The sequence below is a fragment of the Apus apus genome, chromosome 2, assembly GCF_020740795.1.
Source record: "Apus apus isolate bApuApu2 chromosome 2, bApuApu2.pri.cur, whole genome shotgun sequence".
In the NCBI taxonomy this organism is placed as follows: Eukaryota; Metazoa; Chordata; class Aves; order Apodiformes; family Apodidae; genus Apus; species Apus apus.
The window spans coordinates 129,600,608-129,617,192 of record NC_067283.1 but is presented as its reverse complement, the minus strand read 5'-3'; the positions used below and the strand labels follow the sequence as shown (position 1 = coordinate 129,617,192).

The 16,585-nt window shown below is 40.6% G+C and overlaps 2 protein-coding genes across 26 annotated transcripts in view; one reads left to right on the top strand and one right to left on the bottom strand.

Annotated features, from left to right (window-relative positions):
* Nucleotides 1–14,957, bottom strand: part of CPNE3 (copine 3) — a 121,168-nt gene extending 106,211 nt beyond the window's left edge. For 12 of the 15 annotated variants that reach the window (XR_007888588.1, XR_007888589.1, XR_007888591.1 and 9 more), the window contains exons 1-7: nucleotides 14,870–14,957; nucleotides 14,374–14,457; nucleotides 4,325–4,464; nucleotides 3,553–3,732; nucleotides 2,499–2,573; nucleotides 1,963–2,034; nucleotides 1,079–1,162 (exon numbers count right to left, since the gene is read on the bottom strand). Coding sequence is in view for 6 of the 15 variants with exons in the window: in XM_051610430.1 (XP_051466390.1) it covers nucleotides 1,079–1,162; nucleotides 1,963–2,034; nucleotides 2,499–2,573; nucleotides 3,553–3,732; nucleotides 4,325–4,456 (543 nt within the window). In the remaining 9 variants the exon portion in view is untranslated. The other 3 variants (XM_051610425.1, XM_051610426.1, XM_051610427.1) reach the window with 3 other exon arrangements.
* A 56-nt stretch (nucleotides 14,958–15,013) lies between these two features.
* RMDN1 (regulator of microtubule dynamics 1) overlaps nucleotides 15,014–16,585 on the top strand; it is a 50,078-nt gene continuing 48,506 nt past the window's right edge. For 4 of the 11 annotated variants that reach the window (XR_007888596.1, XM_051610437.1, XM_051610438.1 and 1 more), the window contains exons 1-2: nucleotides 15,019–15,355; nucleotides 15,742–15,853. Coding sequence is in view for 10 of the 11 variants with exons in the window: in XM_051610437.1 (XP_051466397.1) it covers nucleotides 15,200–15,355; nucleotides 15,742–15,853 (268 nt within the window). In the remaining variant the exon portion in view is untranslated. Of the gene's footprint in view, nucleotides 15,356–15,741; nucleotides 15,854–16,585 lie in introns of all 11 variants that reach the window. The other 7 variants (XM_051610435.1, XM_051610433.1, XM_051610434.1 and 4 more) reach the window with 4 other exon arrangements.

Genomic DNA, 16,585 nt, shown 5'->3' with positions numbered 1-16,585 from the left:
CAGTTCCTCAAGCTGAATGCTAAATAAGTGATACTTAAGAATAATATTGAAGGATCTTCATAATTTTTCAACTGGAAAGTATCTGTAATATACTCAATCACCAAATAATGAACTTAGAAAGAACAAGAAACTACATACAACATGCAATATTTAATTAATAATACCTAATAATAGTAATACTTATATTTGCAGCAGTGTAGCAGTGCAGAGAAAGAAATCTCCCTTTTGAAAGTGAAAACAGTAAATAACAGTTAGGAACATAAAAAGGTTTCTAAAATCTGTAACATAAAGAACATCCTCCAGACAATTCTAGGCTGGAACAGCACATTCTGGATTCATTACTGACATTTGAAGATGACTGAAATCTTCATGGAAAAGTTTTATTTTATGCAGAAGAACCACCTGATGAAACTATTTTTATAAATCTGACACAAAAAGGATTAACACTCCTTCAACATCTGTTCTTCAGAATTAACCTGCTCACCACTTCAAATGTGCCCAGTACCTCAGCTGTGACTAGGGTCTCAACTTCCACTACAGTGAGGCATTTTGAATGTACTCTGCAAGTTGCTTCCATGGGACTTCTGCACCTTCTCCTGGGTGGAAGGCTGCTGCTGCTCAGCTGTGTTTTCCCTCTCTCTGCACTATCCTTGGTTTGCCCCTGCTACACAAGCAATCAGTGTAATTACTTTCATTAGTAAATGGTAAAGCTATGTGACTCTAACATAAGCACAGTCACGGGAATGCCCAAGTTCCAACCTCAGAGTAGCACTGAAATAAATGTCCCTGTGTGAGTATGAAGTACCTTTTAAAAACATTTTTTTTTTTCTAGATTGCAGAAAGTTTAAAAACAAAAGTATTTTCCTTTAAGATAGGATGACATAAACCAGAATCAGGGAAAGGCAGACATCCTGTCCTTATCAGAACATCAGTGGAAGGGCTGAGGTGATTTCTAACTGGTCTGCATGTCAACTACCAGACCACTCTCTTATTTTGTAAGAAACTGTACCTCTAGTGCTGTGACACACAGAAAATCAAACAACCTTAATATCTAAGTCACTGACTGAAAAAATCCTACCTCTGTTCTGTGAACCATCACCCAGTTTCCATCTCCAGTCTGCTTGTGGAATTCCAGATATGGATCTGACTTTCCAAAAAAATCCTGTATTTAAAGAACAAGTAATTATCCCAGAATAGCCTGTGGCATGAATGCCACTAAACGTTAGTGAAAACAAATATAGATTAACAAAAAATAAACAAAATACTAAGGGAACAAAAGCTTTAGATAAAGAAATCTGATTTTTTTGCCTCTCATGAAAGAGAGGAAAAAATAGGGCTTGTCCATCAATTTAGCATAAAAGTTCTGCAGTGTCCACATATGAAATAACTGACGGCTCAAGCAAAAGAATAGTTACAGTAATATGTACTATGATGGACAGCTAAGAAACTAAGGCTTTCATCCAGTTCAAAAAGGTATCTTTAAATCAAGTGGGGAAAACAGTAACTTTTTCCTCTTAAAATTTTGTTTTTAAAAGTCTTTCTAAATACAGTATTTTTAGCCTCAAAATATTTAACATAGTAGATTTATACATTCCAAGTACACTCTTTACCTCTTACTTGAGAGAACTAACAGGTGATCATTTATATAACAATTCAAACCAATGGAGACACCAAAAGTTCCTTATCTTTATAACTAAATGTAAAGATGTCTATTTAAATGGGAGTGTGTTATTCTGGAATATTCCTGCAATGCACTTGTCTTATTCAGAAATATGCCATAATTCATTTCAAAACACTCAACAAAATTACTCTGAAGCAATCTTTCTTCAATTTGTTTTTAGTGTAAGAAAATTTTTAATAGAATTATTTCAGCAAAAAATAAGAAAGAACATTTGAGTGTTTCCTGTTTTGACAAGATTCTGATTTTATCACTTTATCAAAGAACACCAATCACCCAAATACCTTATTGTCCAGTTTCCTTGCTTCTACTTCCAATACAACCACCCTGTTATCCTTCACTTCTTCTGCTGTAATCTAGATAGGCAAACAAAGCAAAATACTTATTTTGGATTCAGGAACTTTACAGTTTTCTTTTGTTCACAACACTCCTACAACAGGTCCACTAAAAAAATTGCACATGCTCACAAATGTAGCATTAAAATGGAGTGGGGGAAGGAGGAATAATTTGATTTCACACTGGGATTCACTAGATGATGAGACGATTAAAGATACTGCCCAAACAGCAGCACATCGGATGCTCTAATTATTTGGATGGATGCAATCAGACTTAGAGATGCAGAAGATGGGCTGCTGTCCTTCTGGAGGATGAGCAAGTATTTGTGGAGGGAAAACAGAAAAAAAAGCTGGAAGATACTTTTTTCAGACACACTGTGTTCAAGCTACTAGCTAACTAAAGAAAAAAAAACACATAAAAAAAACCTTAAATGTTTTGATTAAAGAATAAATGCTGAAGAGATTTATTGCCTTAATTGCCTTACCGTAATACTTCCTTTTCCGGCAGGTCTGCCATTTTTAAGTGTTAATGGTTTTGTCAGAGTCCTGCTAGAAACTATCTGCCAAGACAAAATTTGAGTATGAAGCATTATTAGTGCATTGTAATAGATTTTCAAAGGAATGAGATAATGAGGTATTTTCATTTTAGGAATTTTTCCTTCATCATGAAGATGACAGCATTACATTTACTTCCCATGATCTCCTGTAAATAAAAAGGTAACACTTCAAAAATTTAAAATACATATGTAGATGAACAAATGTAGAGGTTCAGGAGCAGTATGCATTAAAATGTCTTGTAGTAACATGATACGTACACATGACAAACATTGAGTTTCAGTCTCAACTTGTCCTTAAGTTTTTCATATGTTCTATTCAAACACATGCAAGCCATGTTTCATAAAACACCTTCAGCAAACAGATTTATAAACACGTTTGCCATGCAAATAGACATTAGCCTCCTCCTGCAGTGTTTCTAGTCAATTTTATTTTATCCTCTTCAGACAATGCTTTCTTAGAAGTGTCTACTCATTCTACATGTCTTTCTTTACATTAAGGATGAATTACTAATTTCAAATTGTCACTGAATTTCATTTCATAATGCCTCCATCTTCATAATGCACTTAAAATAACAGGAGGCAGAACCAGAATCACTGCCTGTCTTGAGTGGAAAGCAAAATACAAGGTTAACATTGCCCTTGTGAACACTCTCATGTTTCTATACACCGATTCTTTTTTTATGGAGCATAAAAATAAGAATTTGAGTATTAGAGTAAATAAACAGCAATTACTGTTTAGTGCTTATTGACAGCCCACTTAATTTCAGACAGCACTCAGGACAGTCACCATTCTACAAGACCTTTTGCAAATAAAATGTATATACACTGAACTGAGGCTTGAAAAAATGAAGACAATCCTATTCAACATAAAGAGTAACTCGAGGACACAAGAACACAGTGATAAAGTCAAGATAAAAGTGTTTAATGATCAGCGGTTAACTGATGTTTTCTTAATTATAAGGGAAATCATCTGCATACTTACCTGTCCCAGTGTACATTCAAATTCTCCTAAGAAGTCATCATCACTCAGATCAAAGGTTTTGTTATCAATGTCATATATTCCAAATTTAAGTTTCTGAACAATCTCAAAATAGTAATCAATTAGGAATTTCTTGGCAAACTTTGGGTTCAAGGAATTCTTAACTCTTTCTGTGCGATCAACCTGCAGTTAGAAAGATAACACTTTATGCAGTATTTAACCAACCAAACAAGTACTCAAATGAAGTAACGTATTCTTAAAGACTTTCAAAAGCTCTTCTTAGTATAAAGTATAGAAGCCATATCCTCCTGCAAACCTTCTGTCAAATACAAATAATAACATTATATTACAAAACTCACTGCTGTAAGTCAGAGATTTCAGGATCTGTTTTTTTTGCTCCCTGTAAGAAGTATCTGGCTATTCCTGCACAGGGAAGACCAACATAAAAATGGTATATTGTCAAATCCAGGACGAGACCCTAGTTTTGGAGTATTTTATTTAGAATAGCACATTTAAGCATTTGGAATGCTTCTTCTGTTGGTCCACAAACGGCTGGGGGAACACTACTAAAAATCAGCCCTGTGTAAGTATTTCTTAGGAAACAATTTTAGTGTGTGACCTGTATAATTATTATAGACACAATCTAATAAAAAGTATTCAGAGGTGCTGGTACATAATTAAAATATATTAGTGAAATCATATGCTCCAGTGTTTTAAAAGATCCAACATGTTAGACTGTGTTTTTAACAAATTCATGAGAAGCATCACGCTGTACCTCATACCACTGCTGACCACTCGTGTTCTGGAGAAGCACACACAGCGGGTCTGACTTGGAACCAATATCTTTGTCCAAGAGATTGGTGCAGGCAACAGTCAGTTCCACCTTCGTCACACACTGTGCCGCCATTTGTTAAGCTAGAACAAAAGCAAGAGAAATCACTATTTTTGAAATGGATTAAAAAGCAGACAATGGAATTGTCACAATGCATTAATTCTCTGACTGATCATTAGAATTGTCAGCTTATCAGGAGATGTTAAGTTCCAAATGCAAATTTTAAGATTTATGATGTACCAACATTACATGATTACTGCCACACTTTTTCTTGACTTTGCCACAAAGGTGTAAAATTTCATTTCAAAACTGCACATAAGAAATAAGATCAGGTTTCTTAGAATGTTTGTAGGACCTAATGCATAACTAGATACACCACAAAGAAAGCAGAGTGGTTTGAACTCTGACAATAATATTTTGCAAGTTTTAAACTACATCCTATAAACCCCACATGAATGCCAGTATCTTACAGTGAAGATACTAATAATAACGCAAGGAATAAGGAAAAAAAATGTATGATGTACTCCCTCACCAAACCTCTGTAACAAAATGCTGAAGCCATAAGCATGGCAGAACTGGAAAGAGTTTAAGTGGGTAACAGGTACAGGTGATCTTGCTTTTGTAAATCTTAAAAAACAATGACAATTTTTAATAATAGTGATAAACAACTTGGAAGTTGAGTAACAACTGAGAATTAGGAGGAAGTCTTGTTTCTTGAGGTTTAAGACAAGAACAACTGAAAGCTTTCACACTTTTTCTCTTAAGTATCTCAATCATTCTGCATTGGAACTAACAAGACCAGCAGACATTACAAACCTACAGAAAAACATTACCAGTCATGAATCCCACTCTGAAATAGCATCCATTTGCAAGCCTAATCAGATCTCAACAGCACCTATTTGCTATATTGAAAAATCTCTACAACTACACTTTTCAGGAAGACAGCTGATGATTGGGAGATGAGCCTCTAGAGTACGATTGCCCTTGACACTGAAGAGAGTAAGGAAGGAAACAACATCTATCTAGCCAGCTCGCTTGCATCATACACGTATAGTGTAACTGACCATGAAACTTATGTATAGTTTCCCAATCCATCACTCTTCCTTTCATAGCATTCATATGAATTTTGGTGAAAAAGAATTTTCTTAGAGGCAAAAAGGAAGAGGAAGATGGGAAAGATGAATGATGGACTGAAAACAGAAGAAAGAAAACTCTGTGGTTTGTTGGAATTTTCCTGAGGCTTCTGTGTATTCCACCAGGGCACACTTCACGCATTGCCTCTCCATCACTGTTTTACAATCTTATAGATGCACTTTTTGGAGACTGAGGTAAATATGAATTATATGTAAAGGAACCACCCAAACTTCCATGCACCTACATTATTAAAAAAGCATGTCAGACAAAGAAAAATCCTTCTCCATCTCCAGACACCTTAACATGATTCCATCATTTAGTATCATTCGCTTCCATGATTTTACCAAGTTTCAGTCATTCTACTTGAGGGGAAAAAAAAAAAAAAAAAAAAAAAAAAAAGTGAAGTTCTGCGTTCCAAGTATTTAAATTGGTTTTCAAACAAAGGGGTTTAGGCTTAGAAAGCATACCTTTAAAAAGCAGTCTGCCCCCTTTTTCCTGGTTCTCTTTTTATCCTGGTATTTTCCATTCCCTATTGCTGGCTGCCAGACAAAGCTCATTAACAGTCAGTAACTGCCCACAGAATCCAGTGCAGACCAGTGCATGACTCCTTACTGGCTCTTTCCACAAAAACAACTTTCTGCTGACAAAACAATCCTATAATAACCACCAACACTGCAACAACAAGTAGAAAGGGTTTTCATGAAATTCAACAGAATTTAAACTTGAGTTGAGACACATTTCTCAAAACGGTCAGGTTTTTTTTGCTCTAACTTCCCTGAAACTCTTCATTACTAGGAGTCCCTGAAGGACTTGTAGCCACATTTCTTTTGTTAAAGTAACATTTCTAAAATCACTGGTAAACCAATATCAGCCAATCAACCTAAAAATCTGGTCAGCTTTTTCTGCTTAGTTTCTGTGTGCGTGCATGTGTCCCACTTCTTTTACACCACAAGTACTTTCTCACATGAAAGTGTGAGAAAATTCTATTACTTCCTCTCCTCCTCAAGTCACTGACTCTCCCACCATGCATAGAATGTGGGAAAAGAGCAGTTTTATCGAAAGAGGTGCTGTGCAAAAAGCATCCTCTAACACACACAGAGAGGAAGAATAAAAAAAGAAGCTTCATTCCCTTGAAATGCAAATACTCTTGTTTGAGACCTAATAATTGCGTTCATATTAGACAAAGGACAACTTATAACAAGAAATTGCATTTATCCAAGTGGAGGATACTCAACTTGAAACTCAGATAAAAAAGCAAAACTTTCCAAGTCCCCAAGTGGTCCTTTAATCTCTTCCATTTCCAGTTTTGAAAAAACCCAAGATTTTGTGGAAAGTGCAAAGCATTTTCCTCAGAGGTTCTGAGAATATCGGGAATCAATATTTCTATGATGGTTTCAAGAGGTCTATCATACTTCTTTCTAATGCATTTCAAGAAACAGTTTTGCTATTTCAGTGGGATAAAAGACAGTGACTATCCATGACACCGTAAAACGGATGTTTTACAGTAAATAGCTGTATACATCCTGATTTTCAATAGTATTATAAATATTAAAAAGTTAGCAAAATACTTACTACTGAGAAAAAAGTCTTATCTCATTAACCCGAAACAATATTTACAGTTCTGAAACTCTGTTTATAAACAACAGGTACTTCTCTTACAACACTGTAGTCACTGCAGATCATGCAGAGGGCACACAGGTGCTTCACACTCAGAAGGCTTTTAAATAGCAATAGCTTTTGGAGCTCTGCATATGCTGCATGAATCCTCCTCCAGTCCGCCTATACTGCACAAAAGAATGAATGACTGCAGCTCCACCCAATTCTCCTCAGGTCTGAAAGCCTGGGTTATCTGAAAACTTCCAGAACAGGTTTGGGAGGTGGGTAAGATTCCTAAAGAATATAAACATCCTCAAGGATCAGTCACTGTCAGTTAAGTAAGCATGCTCATTTTGAAAACTTGGTAGAATACAGAGTCTGGCAAATTGCAACCTCTTCCAGATGGTGGAAATAAGAAGTCACGACTGTACTAGTGCATTACCTCCTCTACAACACACTATCAGCTCTAACAGGCAAATCAGATGCAAATACTCTAGATACAATACTGGATAGCTTGCATATTGATGATACTGAAATAACTTTACATGAGCAGATCGATAGTGTTTGGGCTCAGGCAGGATGAGCCTTGACTGCCAGTAAGTCACATCACATAACAAAGAGACTTATTTATTCAATTAGTGTTGTTACAAAAGAATCTATGCTCCCCATTGGCCAAATATAATTAAACCCTCTGGTTTTCTCAAGATATGTACAGTTTGTCCTCCACGAAGGGTACACCATAAAGTGTCGTAAGGCACACCAGAATGGAGCCAGATCAAGTCTTTTTAATTAGGATAGCTTTTATGACCACACAAACATATCAGGCTCTTAAAAAGAACACTGATAATTCTGGACAGGAGAAGACTGAAAATTTCTATATAAAATGTACAGCAGAACTTGCAACATTCAGACTCTGAAGTGCAGCAATGCACAATCACAAGGGAGGTACTGGGTCCTGACCCCATACTGTGCTTAGGCTGCTCAAGAGTATCATTAGGTCAACTAAGTATATTACAAGTCCCTCCTCTTGACCTGTCATTATCAAAGCAAGACTGTAAGTCAAGGATTAGCCTTGTCTTGCAGTTCTACCGATCATAATGTTATTTGAATCCCATTAATGATTCTATTGAATATGAGCAGCATCCACCAAATAACCCAGCCAATGTCTGCTTTTCGACAGAAACCATAAACATGGCATTCTGTTTGGAAAGAAACAGACCTATTATCAGAATAATCTCCTAAGAGAGCACAAGGGAACTGTCAGACTGTAGCAAACCTGTCAATGCTACGATAAGAGTACAGGCTTGCCCAGATAACTTTCTGGAGTAGCACCATGGTAAATTCACACCTGCAGGTGCTTTCCAATCTGACAAACAGAAATATATCACTACAAGAAGAGAAAAAAATACTGACAAAGTGAGCACTGCTCTAGCTGGGTTTGGTATCACTGCCTGCAGTCATAGCTCTCAAACCTGTTCTGATGTAAGCTATTGCTGTCATAGAACTAAAATAAGAACTAGTATTTAAGAAATCTGAGGCGTATGAGTGTGTCAGAAGGGAGACACTGTTTTTTCTGTGGGAAATTAATCATCTATTTATACAAGCTTCATCATACTCAGGCAGTTCAAACATTTATCTACTACACTGGTATTATACTGGTGTAACAAATCAGGCAACTATTTGGAGATAGTTCCTAAATTTAAAATAAATAAATAAAGCCATTAAGTTACATTGCCAGAGAACATATTTAGAATTCTATTTCTAAAAAAACTGTCAGTGCACAGACCAGAAACTATTAATTTGATTTCTAGGATGCCATTTCTAACCATCCTTCTATTTACCTTTCTATTTCTGAATATGTGTGTTCACCTTTTAGGCACATCTTTAATGCTGGGGGTTCTTCCTACCATCATCCTCCCACGGAAGTTTTTTTATAATATTGAGTGATGTTTTGATCCATGTAAACTATAAAAAGTAATATGGTGTCCTGAACAAAAAAATTAAGAAACACCAATCTAACCTCAACATTTAGTCATTTTAAGCAGGCAACATTCAATCAGGGAAAAAAAGTTTTTCCTGCATATATGTCTTATCAGAATATTTTTCCATTAACTACTGTATGGAAAACAACTTATCAATTAGGCAATGTGAGTAGTATCTTAAATTCTTCATCACAATTTCAATTGTATAGAGCAACTGACTTTACATAATTAACAGTATTGAGAAAGAAAAACTTGTACCTCACTAAAACTTGCTATGCTTTATTGCAGAAACAAGATACAAGAGAGCACTTTTAGACTAATCCTTCTAACAGTCCATTGCAAGCCTGGCATGTTGTAACACTTCCTTGTTACAAATACCAGTTCTTAAAAATTAGTTCATGGTAAGTTACTGCAGAGGCTTGCCTCTAGGCTTCTCCGCAGAGGGTTAAAGCTTCAATAGTAGCATTAAAATGTGAAATGAAATTAAAACCAGGAATTATTATTCCCATATAACAATCAAAGTACCAAGTTTGAACGCATATACTTCTGAGAACTACAGCTCCTCTTAAATAACCTGTCCAGCAGTTTTATGTGTCCATGACAGCAGCACTGTAAACATTATTTATGGGAAACTCAGAGCCTTTGTTAGAGAACAAAGTACAATATGAATCAGGTATTTTAAAAGTCTAGCAAGAAAAGTCCTATAAGATTTTAAGGACAGATTTCCTTTTTGGTCCTATTAATTTAATGCTTTTTTCCCAATCAGCTGATAGCATTTAAAATAAAATAGACCAAAGATCAGTGGCACGTGAGCAACTAGGGTGGCTTATGCTCCAAAAAAGTATAAACAATAACGCTAACTTGCAAACTGACAATCACAAAACTACCCCTTACTATAGCCCACATGCACTTCAAATCTTCCTATAGGCAAACCAGGAGCTCCCTTTCAGTTCTGTAACATAGCAGCTACTTGTAATTCGCATTCACTGTGCCTGAAAGCCTCATACACGATCTGTATACACAGGCAGTTGCTTTCAACACAGGCACACAGCACTCATACTACTTCCTGGAACCACCAGATTATTGCACATGTTAATCACCTTCGATGAGGACACTGTAATAACCCTCCTGGATCTGAAAAGCACCAGAAGCTAGTTGACACCACTAGAACTAATCCATCTGGCTCCAAACTATGCCTTGGATAAAACACTGAGTGCACTCGATCCAGCTACAGGATGGGAAGGATCTACGGGGTACCATCCTCTTTGAACCACAGAATAAAGTACGAATCAAGCAATCCAGATCATTAAGACTCTTAAAGTCTTAATGCTCAGACCCAAGCCAGAAGCTCAGAACCAGAAACCCAGCCCCAGACTCCTGCATTCAGAAATCTTTCAAACGCTTAATAGTTCCATTTTAAGATCTCTGAGCATAAGCATCTCATCTTAAGCAGTATTAAAGACAAAGAAATCAAACATAGAATCACGGAATCATTAAGGTTGGAAAAGACCTTCAAGGTCATCTAGTCCAACCACTAACACTACTCTACCAAGTCTAGCACTAAGCCATATTCCCAAGCACCACATCTAGACAACTTCTAAATACATCCAGGGACGGTGACTCAACCACCTCCCTGGGCAGTCTGTTCCAATGCCTGACAATCCTTCAGTGAAAAAGTTCTTTCTAATGTCTAGTCTAAACCTCCCCTGGAACAGCTTGAGACCATTTCCTCTTGTTCTATCACCAATTACTTGTGAGAAGAGACCAGCACCTACCTCTTTACAATGTCCTTTCAGGTAGTTGTAGAGGGCAATGAGGTCTCACATCAGCCTCCTTTTCTTCATACTAAACAGCCCCAGTTCCCTCAGATGCTCCTCATGAGACTTGTCCTCAGGGCCCTTCACCAGCTTCACTGCCCTTCTTTGGACATGCTCCAGCACCTTGATGTCTTTTTTCTACTGAGGTGCCCAAAACTGGACACAGTATTCGAGACATGGCTGCATTAATGCCAAGTACAGATGATTTATCACCTCCCTGGTCCTGCTTGCCACACTATTCCTAATAAAGGCCAGGATGCCATTGGCCTTCTTGGCCATCTGGGCACACTGCTGGCTCATATTCAGCCACCTGTCAATCAACACCCCCAGGTCCCTTTCTGCTGGACAACTTTCCAGCCACTCTTCCCCAAACCTGCAGCATTGCCTGGGGTTGTTGTGTCCCAAGTGCAGGACCTGGCACTTGGCCTTGTTGAACTTCATACAACTGACCGCAGCCCATTGATCTAGTCTGTTCAGGTCCTCCTGTAGAGCCTCCCAACCCTCAGGCAGATCAACACTCCCTCCCAACTTGGTGTCATCTGCAAACTTGCTGAGGGTGCATTCTATCTCCTCATCAAGATCGTTGATAAAGATGTTAAAAATAAATGGTTCCAACACTAAGCCCTGAGGAACACCATTTGTGACTGGCCACCAGCTGGATTTAACTCCATTCACCACCACTCTCTGGGCCCGGCTATCCAGCCAGTGTTTTACTCAGCAGAGCAGATGCCCATCCAAGCCATGAGCAGCCAGTTTTTTCATCACAATGCAGTGTCAAAAGCTTTATGGAAGTCCAGGTAGACAACACCCAAAGCCTTTCCCTCAGCAATCCAGTGGGTCATCTTGTCATAGAAAGAGATCAGGTTCATCAAGCAGGACCTTCCTTTAATAAACCTGTGCTGACTGGACTGGATCACCTAGTTGTTCTCTAGTGGCACTCAAGATGATCTGCTCCATGACCTTCCCTGGCACCAAGGTCAGACTGCCAGGTCTGTAGTTCCCTGGATCCTCCTTTCAGCTTTTCTAGAGCACGAGTACCATATTTGCTACCCTCCAGTCCACTGGGACCTCCCCAGTTAGCCAGGTCTGCTGGTAAATGATGGAAAGAGGCTTGGTGAGTGCAACCACCAACTCCTTCAGTACTCTTGGGTGTAACTCATGCGGCCCCACAGACTTAGGGATGTTTAGGTGGTGTAGCAGGTCACTGACCATTTCCTCTTGGATTATGAAGACCTCATTCTGCCCCACTTCCCTGTTTTCCAGCTCAAGGGACTGGGTGTCTAGGGAACAACTCGTTTGACTGCTAAAGACTGAGATAAAGGTAGCATCTAGCACTTCAGTGTTTTCCTTATCCTTTGTCACCATGTTTCCCACTGCATCCAATAAAGGAGGGAGATTCTCCCTAGTCCTCCTTTTGTTAATAATGTATTTTATAGGAAGATTTTTTATTGTCTCTACAGCAGCAGCCAAACTGAGTTCAAGTCGGGCTTCGGTGCTTCTAATTTTCTTCCTGCATTGCCTTACTACATCTCTGTATTCCACGTGAGAGGCCTGTCCTCTCTTCCAGAAGCCACAAACTCTCTTTCCTGACCTCCAACCAAATCTTTCTATTCAGCCAGGCTGGTCTTCTTCCCCAATGGCTCATCTTTTGGCACATAGGGACTGCCTGCTCCTGGGCATCTAAGACTTTCTTCTTGAAGTATGTCCAGCCTTCTTGGACTCCCTTTACCCTTCATGACATTCTCGCAAGGAACTTTGCCAGTCAGACTCCTGAACAGATCAAAGTCTGCCCTCTGGAAGTCCAAGGTGACAGTTTTACTGACCCCCCTCCTTACTTCTCCAAGAACTGAAAACTCTTAAGCTCACGGTCACTATGCCCTAGACTTCCTCCATCTGTTAACTCCCCCACAAATCCTTCTCTGTTCACAAGTAGCTAGTCCAGAAGGGCACCCTCCCTGGTTGGCTCCCTCACCAGCTGTGGCTGGCAGCTATCTTCCATGCACTCCAGGAACCTCCAGGACTGTTCTCTCTCTGCTGTACTGTATTTTCAGCAGACACCTGGGAAGTTGAAGTCCCCCATCAGAACAAGGGGTAGTGATGGAACAATGAAGAGCACTGTAATTCTATTTTCCATCTAATTATTTCCACAAGCCACACCACAACTTCAAATGTGATGCTAGAAGGGGCCATTATTAATTTTAGCCTAATTGATCCAAAACCAGAAGTAACTTTGTTGGGTTTAACAGAATATAATACCCACAAATACTAACTTGATTCTGTATTACTTATGTTGGAAAAGCACTTTTTTTTTTTTTTCACTGAAAAATAAACAGAATACATAAGGAAGACAAAAAAACATATCTTATGGCTTAATTTTGTCCCTAAAGGTATTTCCTAAGGGAAACCATGGTAACGACACCAACTCCAACTCAGGTACTAACATTTAATCTACCTGTGGAGTTGATATTTTAGTTTTATTACCCCGAAAAGAAGTATCTCTGGTGGTGTTTGTACAACAGTTAATATGGCTTCCTTCTAGCCTTAAATTCTGGAGAAACTTTTTTTATTTTGGACATAAGGCTGTAAAAACACTGTGGTACAGAACTGCTACTCTAGAAATGTAGCAGACGACATTTAATGATGGCTTCAACGTATAAGAATCAAACTTTTGCTTTCAGCAACTAAACTAAAATTAGTCTAGCAGTCACATATGATGAATTTGTATAGATTAAGTCTGACATATTTAACAGCAACATATTTGTTGGAAACACACTGTATTCTCCCTAACACCATAACAGAAAAGAAAAAGATCTCTGTCATGTTCTCCTTGCTCCTCTACACATCTTTCTTGCTCACTTTTTTTTATTTCTAATGCTTATTAGTGTTCTGCATGGCCTTTGAAAAATCTTACCTCTGTGATTATACACATATAAAGTTAAAACATAAAACTTCAATTGAAAAATAATTAATACTGTGAGATTAAGTTTCACTCTAAATACTTTTACTATACAAACTTCTTTGTACCAACACAGAAACATCTTTTAACTTGAACATTTAGGAGCATAAAACTCCCAAGAAAACAAACCTAAGCTCTGGAGGCAGTGTTTCATATTACCTTGAGAATACTTTATGTACTTCAAAGAGATGAGGATGGAAGGAAAAGCAAAGAGCTTTCACGTTTTAACTTTTCCCTAGTGTTAGAGTAAATTATAACAACATACATGTCAGCTAAGGTTTGTCTTCTATCTAGAATTCAAGCACAATGAGGAAAGAAAAACCAACAACCCACGTTAACAGCAGCTCAGAAAGAACAGCATGTTTGGTTTTTTAGGTACGATTACTTCTGACAGTTCCCTTTCCGAAAGGTGAGGGCGCATTTCAAAGTGGAGTTCCACCGCCACAGGGAGCCAGGCAGCCAGGACTGAAATGTTCTGGTGAACAACTCTAACTTCAGCTTCACTACCTGAGGGACGGCGAATCAGACGGCTGATATCTCGAGCTCTGCAGAAGTTCGTGTCTGTCCCTGGGAGCAGGAAACACCAGCCACCTGAGGGGAAGTTTCATAAGAGGAGATGACGAGGACAGCTGCGAACCGCCGCCTGCAGCCAGGGCTGCTCCAGCCCAGCCCGAGCAGGCCTGGCCCAGCCCTGCCTCCCAGCCCCAGCCTCCCGCTGTAGGAGGCCACCGCCTGCCCGAGGCAGTGAGGCGCCTCAGGCAGGCAGCAGCTAGAAGGGACAACGCGCGGAAGGGACTAACTCGCCCTCCCTGCGCCGAGGGGGAAGCAAACGACGCGGCAAAGGGGCCAGCGCACGCCCTGCGCGGCCGAAGGACTCACCCCTGAGGCACGGGGATGCCCCCCCAGCACTCTGCCTCGCCCGCGGACAGCGCCCAGTCCCGCCCCGAGCAGCGGCGCACCGCGCACCGCACCGCGCACCGCACCGCGCACCGCCGCCCCTCACCTGCCGGGGCCAGCGCAGGCCGCGCAGCTCTGGCACGCGCCGCGGCCACGCCCACGCCAACCGGGCGCGCCCCGCCCCGGGGCTGCCGCGGGCCAGGAGCGCATGCGCGGGCCCCGCGCTCCCTCACACCCCCCCCGGGCCAGTGACCTGGCGGGGTCCGGGCGTGGCCCGGGGGCCGAGGTTGCGCAGTGTCCGGGGCACGGAGCGGCGGCGGGTTGGCAGGCGGAACCGGCGGCCGTCACCCTTGTTTCCCCGTCGCCCGGGCCGGCTCAGGGACGGACCGGTTCCTCCGCAGGCGGGGGGCGGCGCTGGCGGCGGCGCTCGGTGTCGATGGCGGGTGTGATGGCGGTGCTGGCGCTGGCGCGGCCCTTCCGCCCCGGGCCCTCCTGCCTGGGGAGGCTGCTCCGGCGGGAGGCGGGAGGCGCGACGTGCGGTCCGTGGGGCCGGGGACGGCCCGGTGCCCGCCGCGGGGCCGGCGGGAGCGAGGTAGCCGGGTTGCGGCTCTGGGGGGCGGCGGGCGCAGCCGCCTCCAGCGTCTTGTGGTGCGTGTGTGGCCCCCGCTGGCTGCCCCGGGAGCCCGGCGGGAGGGAGCGGCTGTGCAGGCTCTGGCGTCGCGGCATGCTTCTTACCGTGTGTTTGCTCCATGTTTGTGGTTTATTCTCAGGCTGTTAATGTGTTAAAGCGTAATGTTGAGCCCCTTTTGAAAGCACTTACAGTGCCCTCCTGATGATGTGTTGCTCTGGTTTGAAGGGGGTTTTTAATTTTTGGAAGTTTTTGCTGGAAATCTGAAATGTAAATGGTGCTAGAAACGAGTAAAACTTAAACTCGGAGCAACTATGTGTATTAATACATATCTAAATGATCCCATGCAGGTGCTTAGAAAAAGCCTTCAAAGGGGGCTTGTGCTCTCAACAGGGTCCTTTTTCGTTTATGAAGTTCACAAGCTGATTTCTGGCTTTGCTGAGGTTCATGCAAGTTTCAAAGGTAATGTTTTCAAATTTTGAAACGTTTTTAGTGCTAAAATTATATAGGAAAATTGTGCAATACTTTTGGTTTTCCCCATTAAGGCTGCATGCAGTGCGTTTCCATGGCAGGATGCTTTGGAATTGGTTCAAGGTAACCTTGTAGCAGTTTTAACAAGTCTTTAAGTAAGCAGGGCTCATCCTGTTTAGGATACAACACATGAACAGGGTTATGACACCTAACTTGTTGCCCAAGCTTTAAAAAGCTTACTGAGAAAAATATGGTTCAGTTAGGAATGCAGACCAAACCTTAATTTCTGCAAATCTTAGTTCAGATTTTCAGTATGAACACCATGCAATTCCATTTATTCTAGTTAAGGAGCACTGAGATTGCATTTAAGACAAAAGTGATAAATGTCATGTATTGCCACACTGAAAAAGGGGCAGAAAAGCCTAACTTTACCTACTAGAAACAAATAGAACAAGTGATAAATGTCCTTTTTAAGATCTGAATAAAGATAGTCTCACTATTGGAAGAAAATTAACATTATCTTGAAAAGGGATATTGTTGCAGACCTAGAACTTGTCTATCACGTGGTAAATTAAGGGGGTTTGAGAGTAAGCCTAAGTGAATGGAGAATGAGCCTAACTGAAATGTGTGTTGACTGTGTAGGTTAGATAGTAGTCAGTTTAGATAACCTGATTCTCTCTGTCTCAGGGAGATGAACATCTTAGATGTTTATAGAAATAAAAA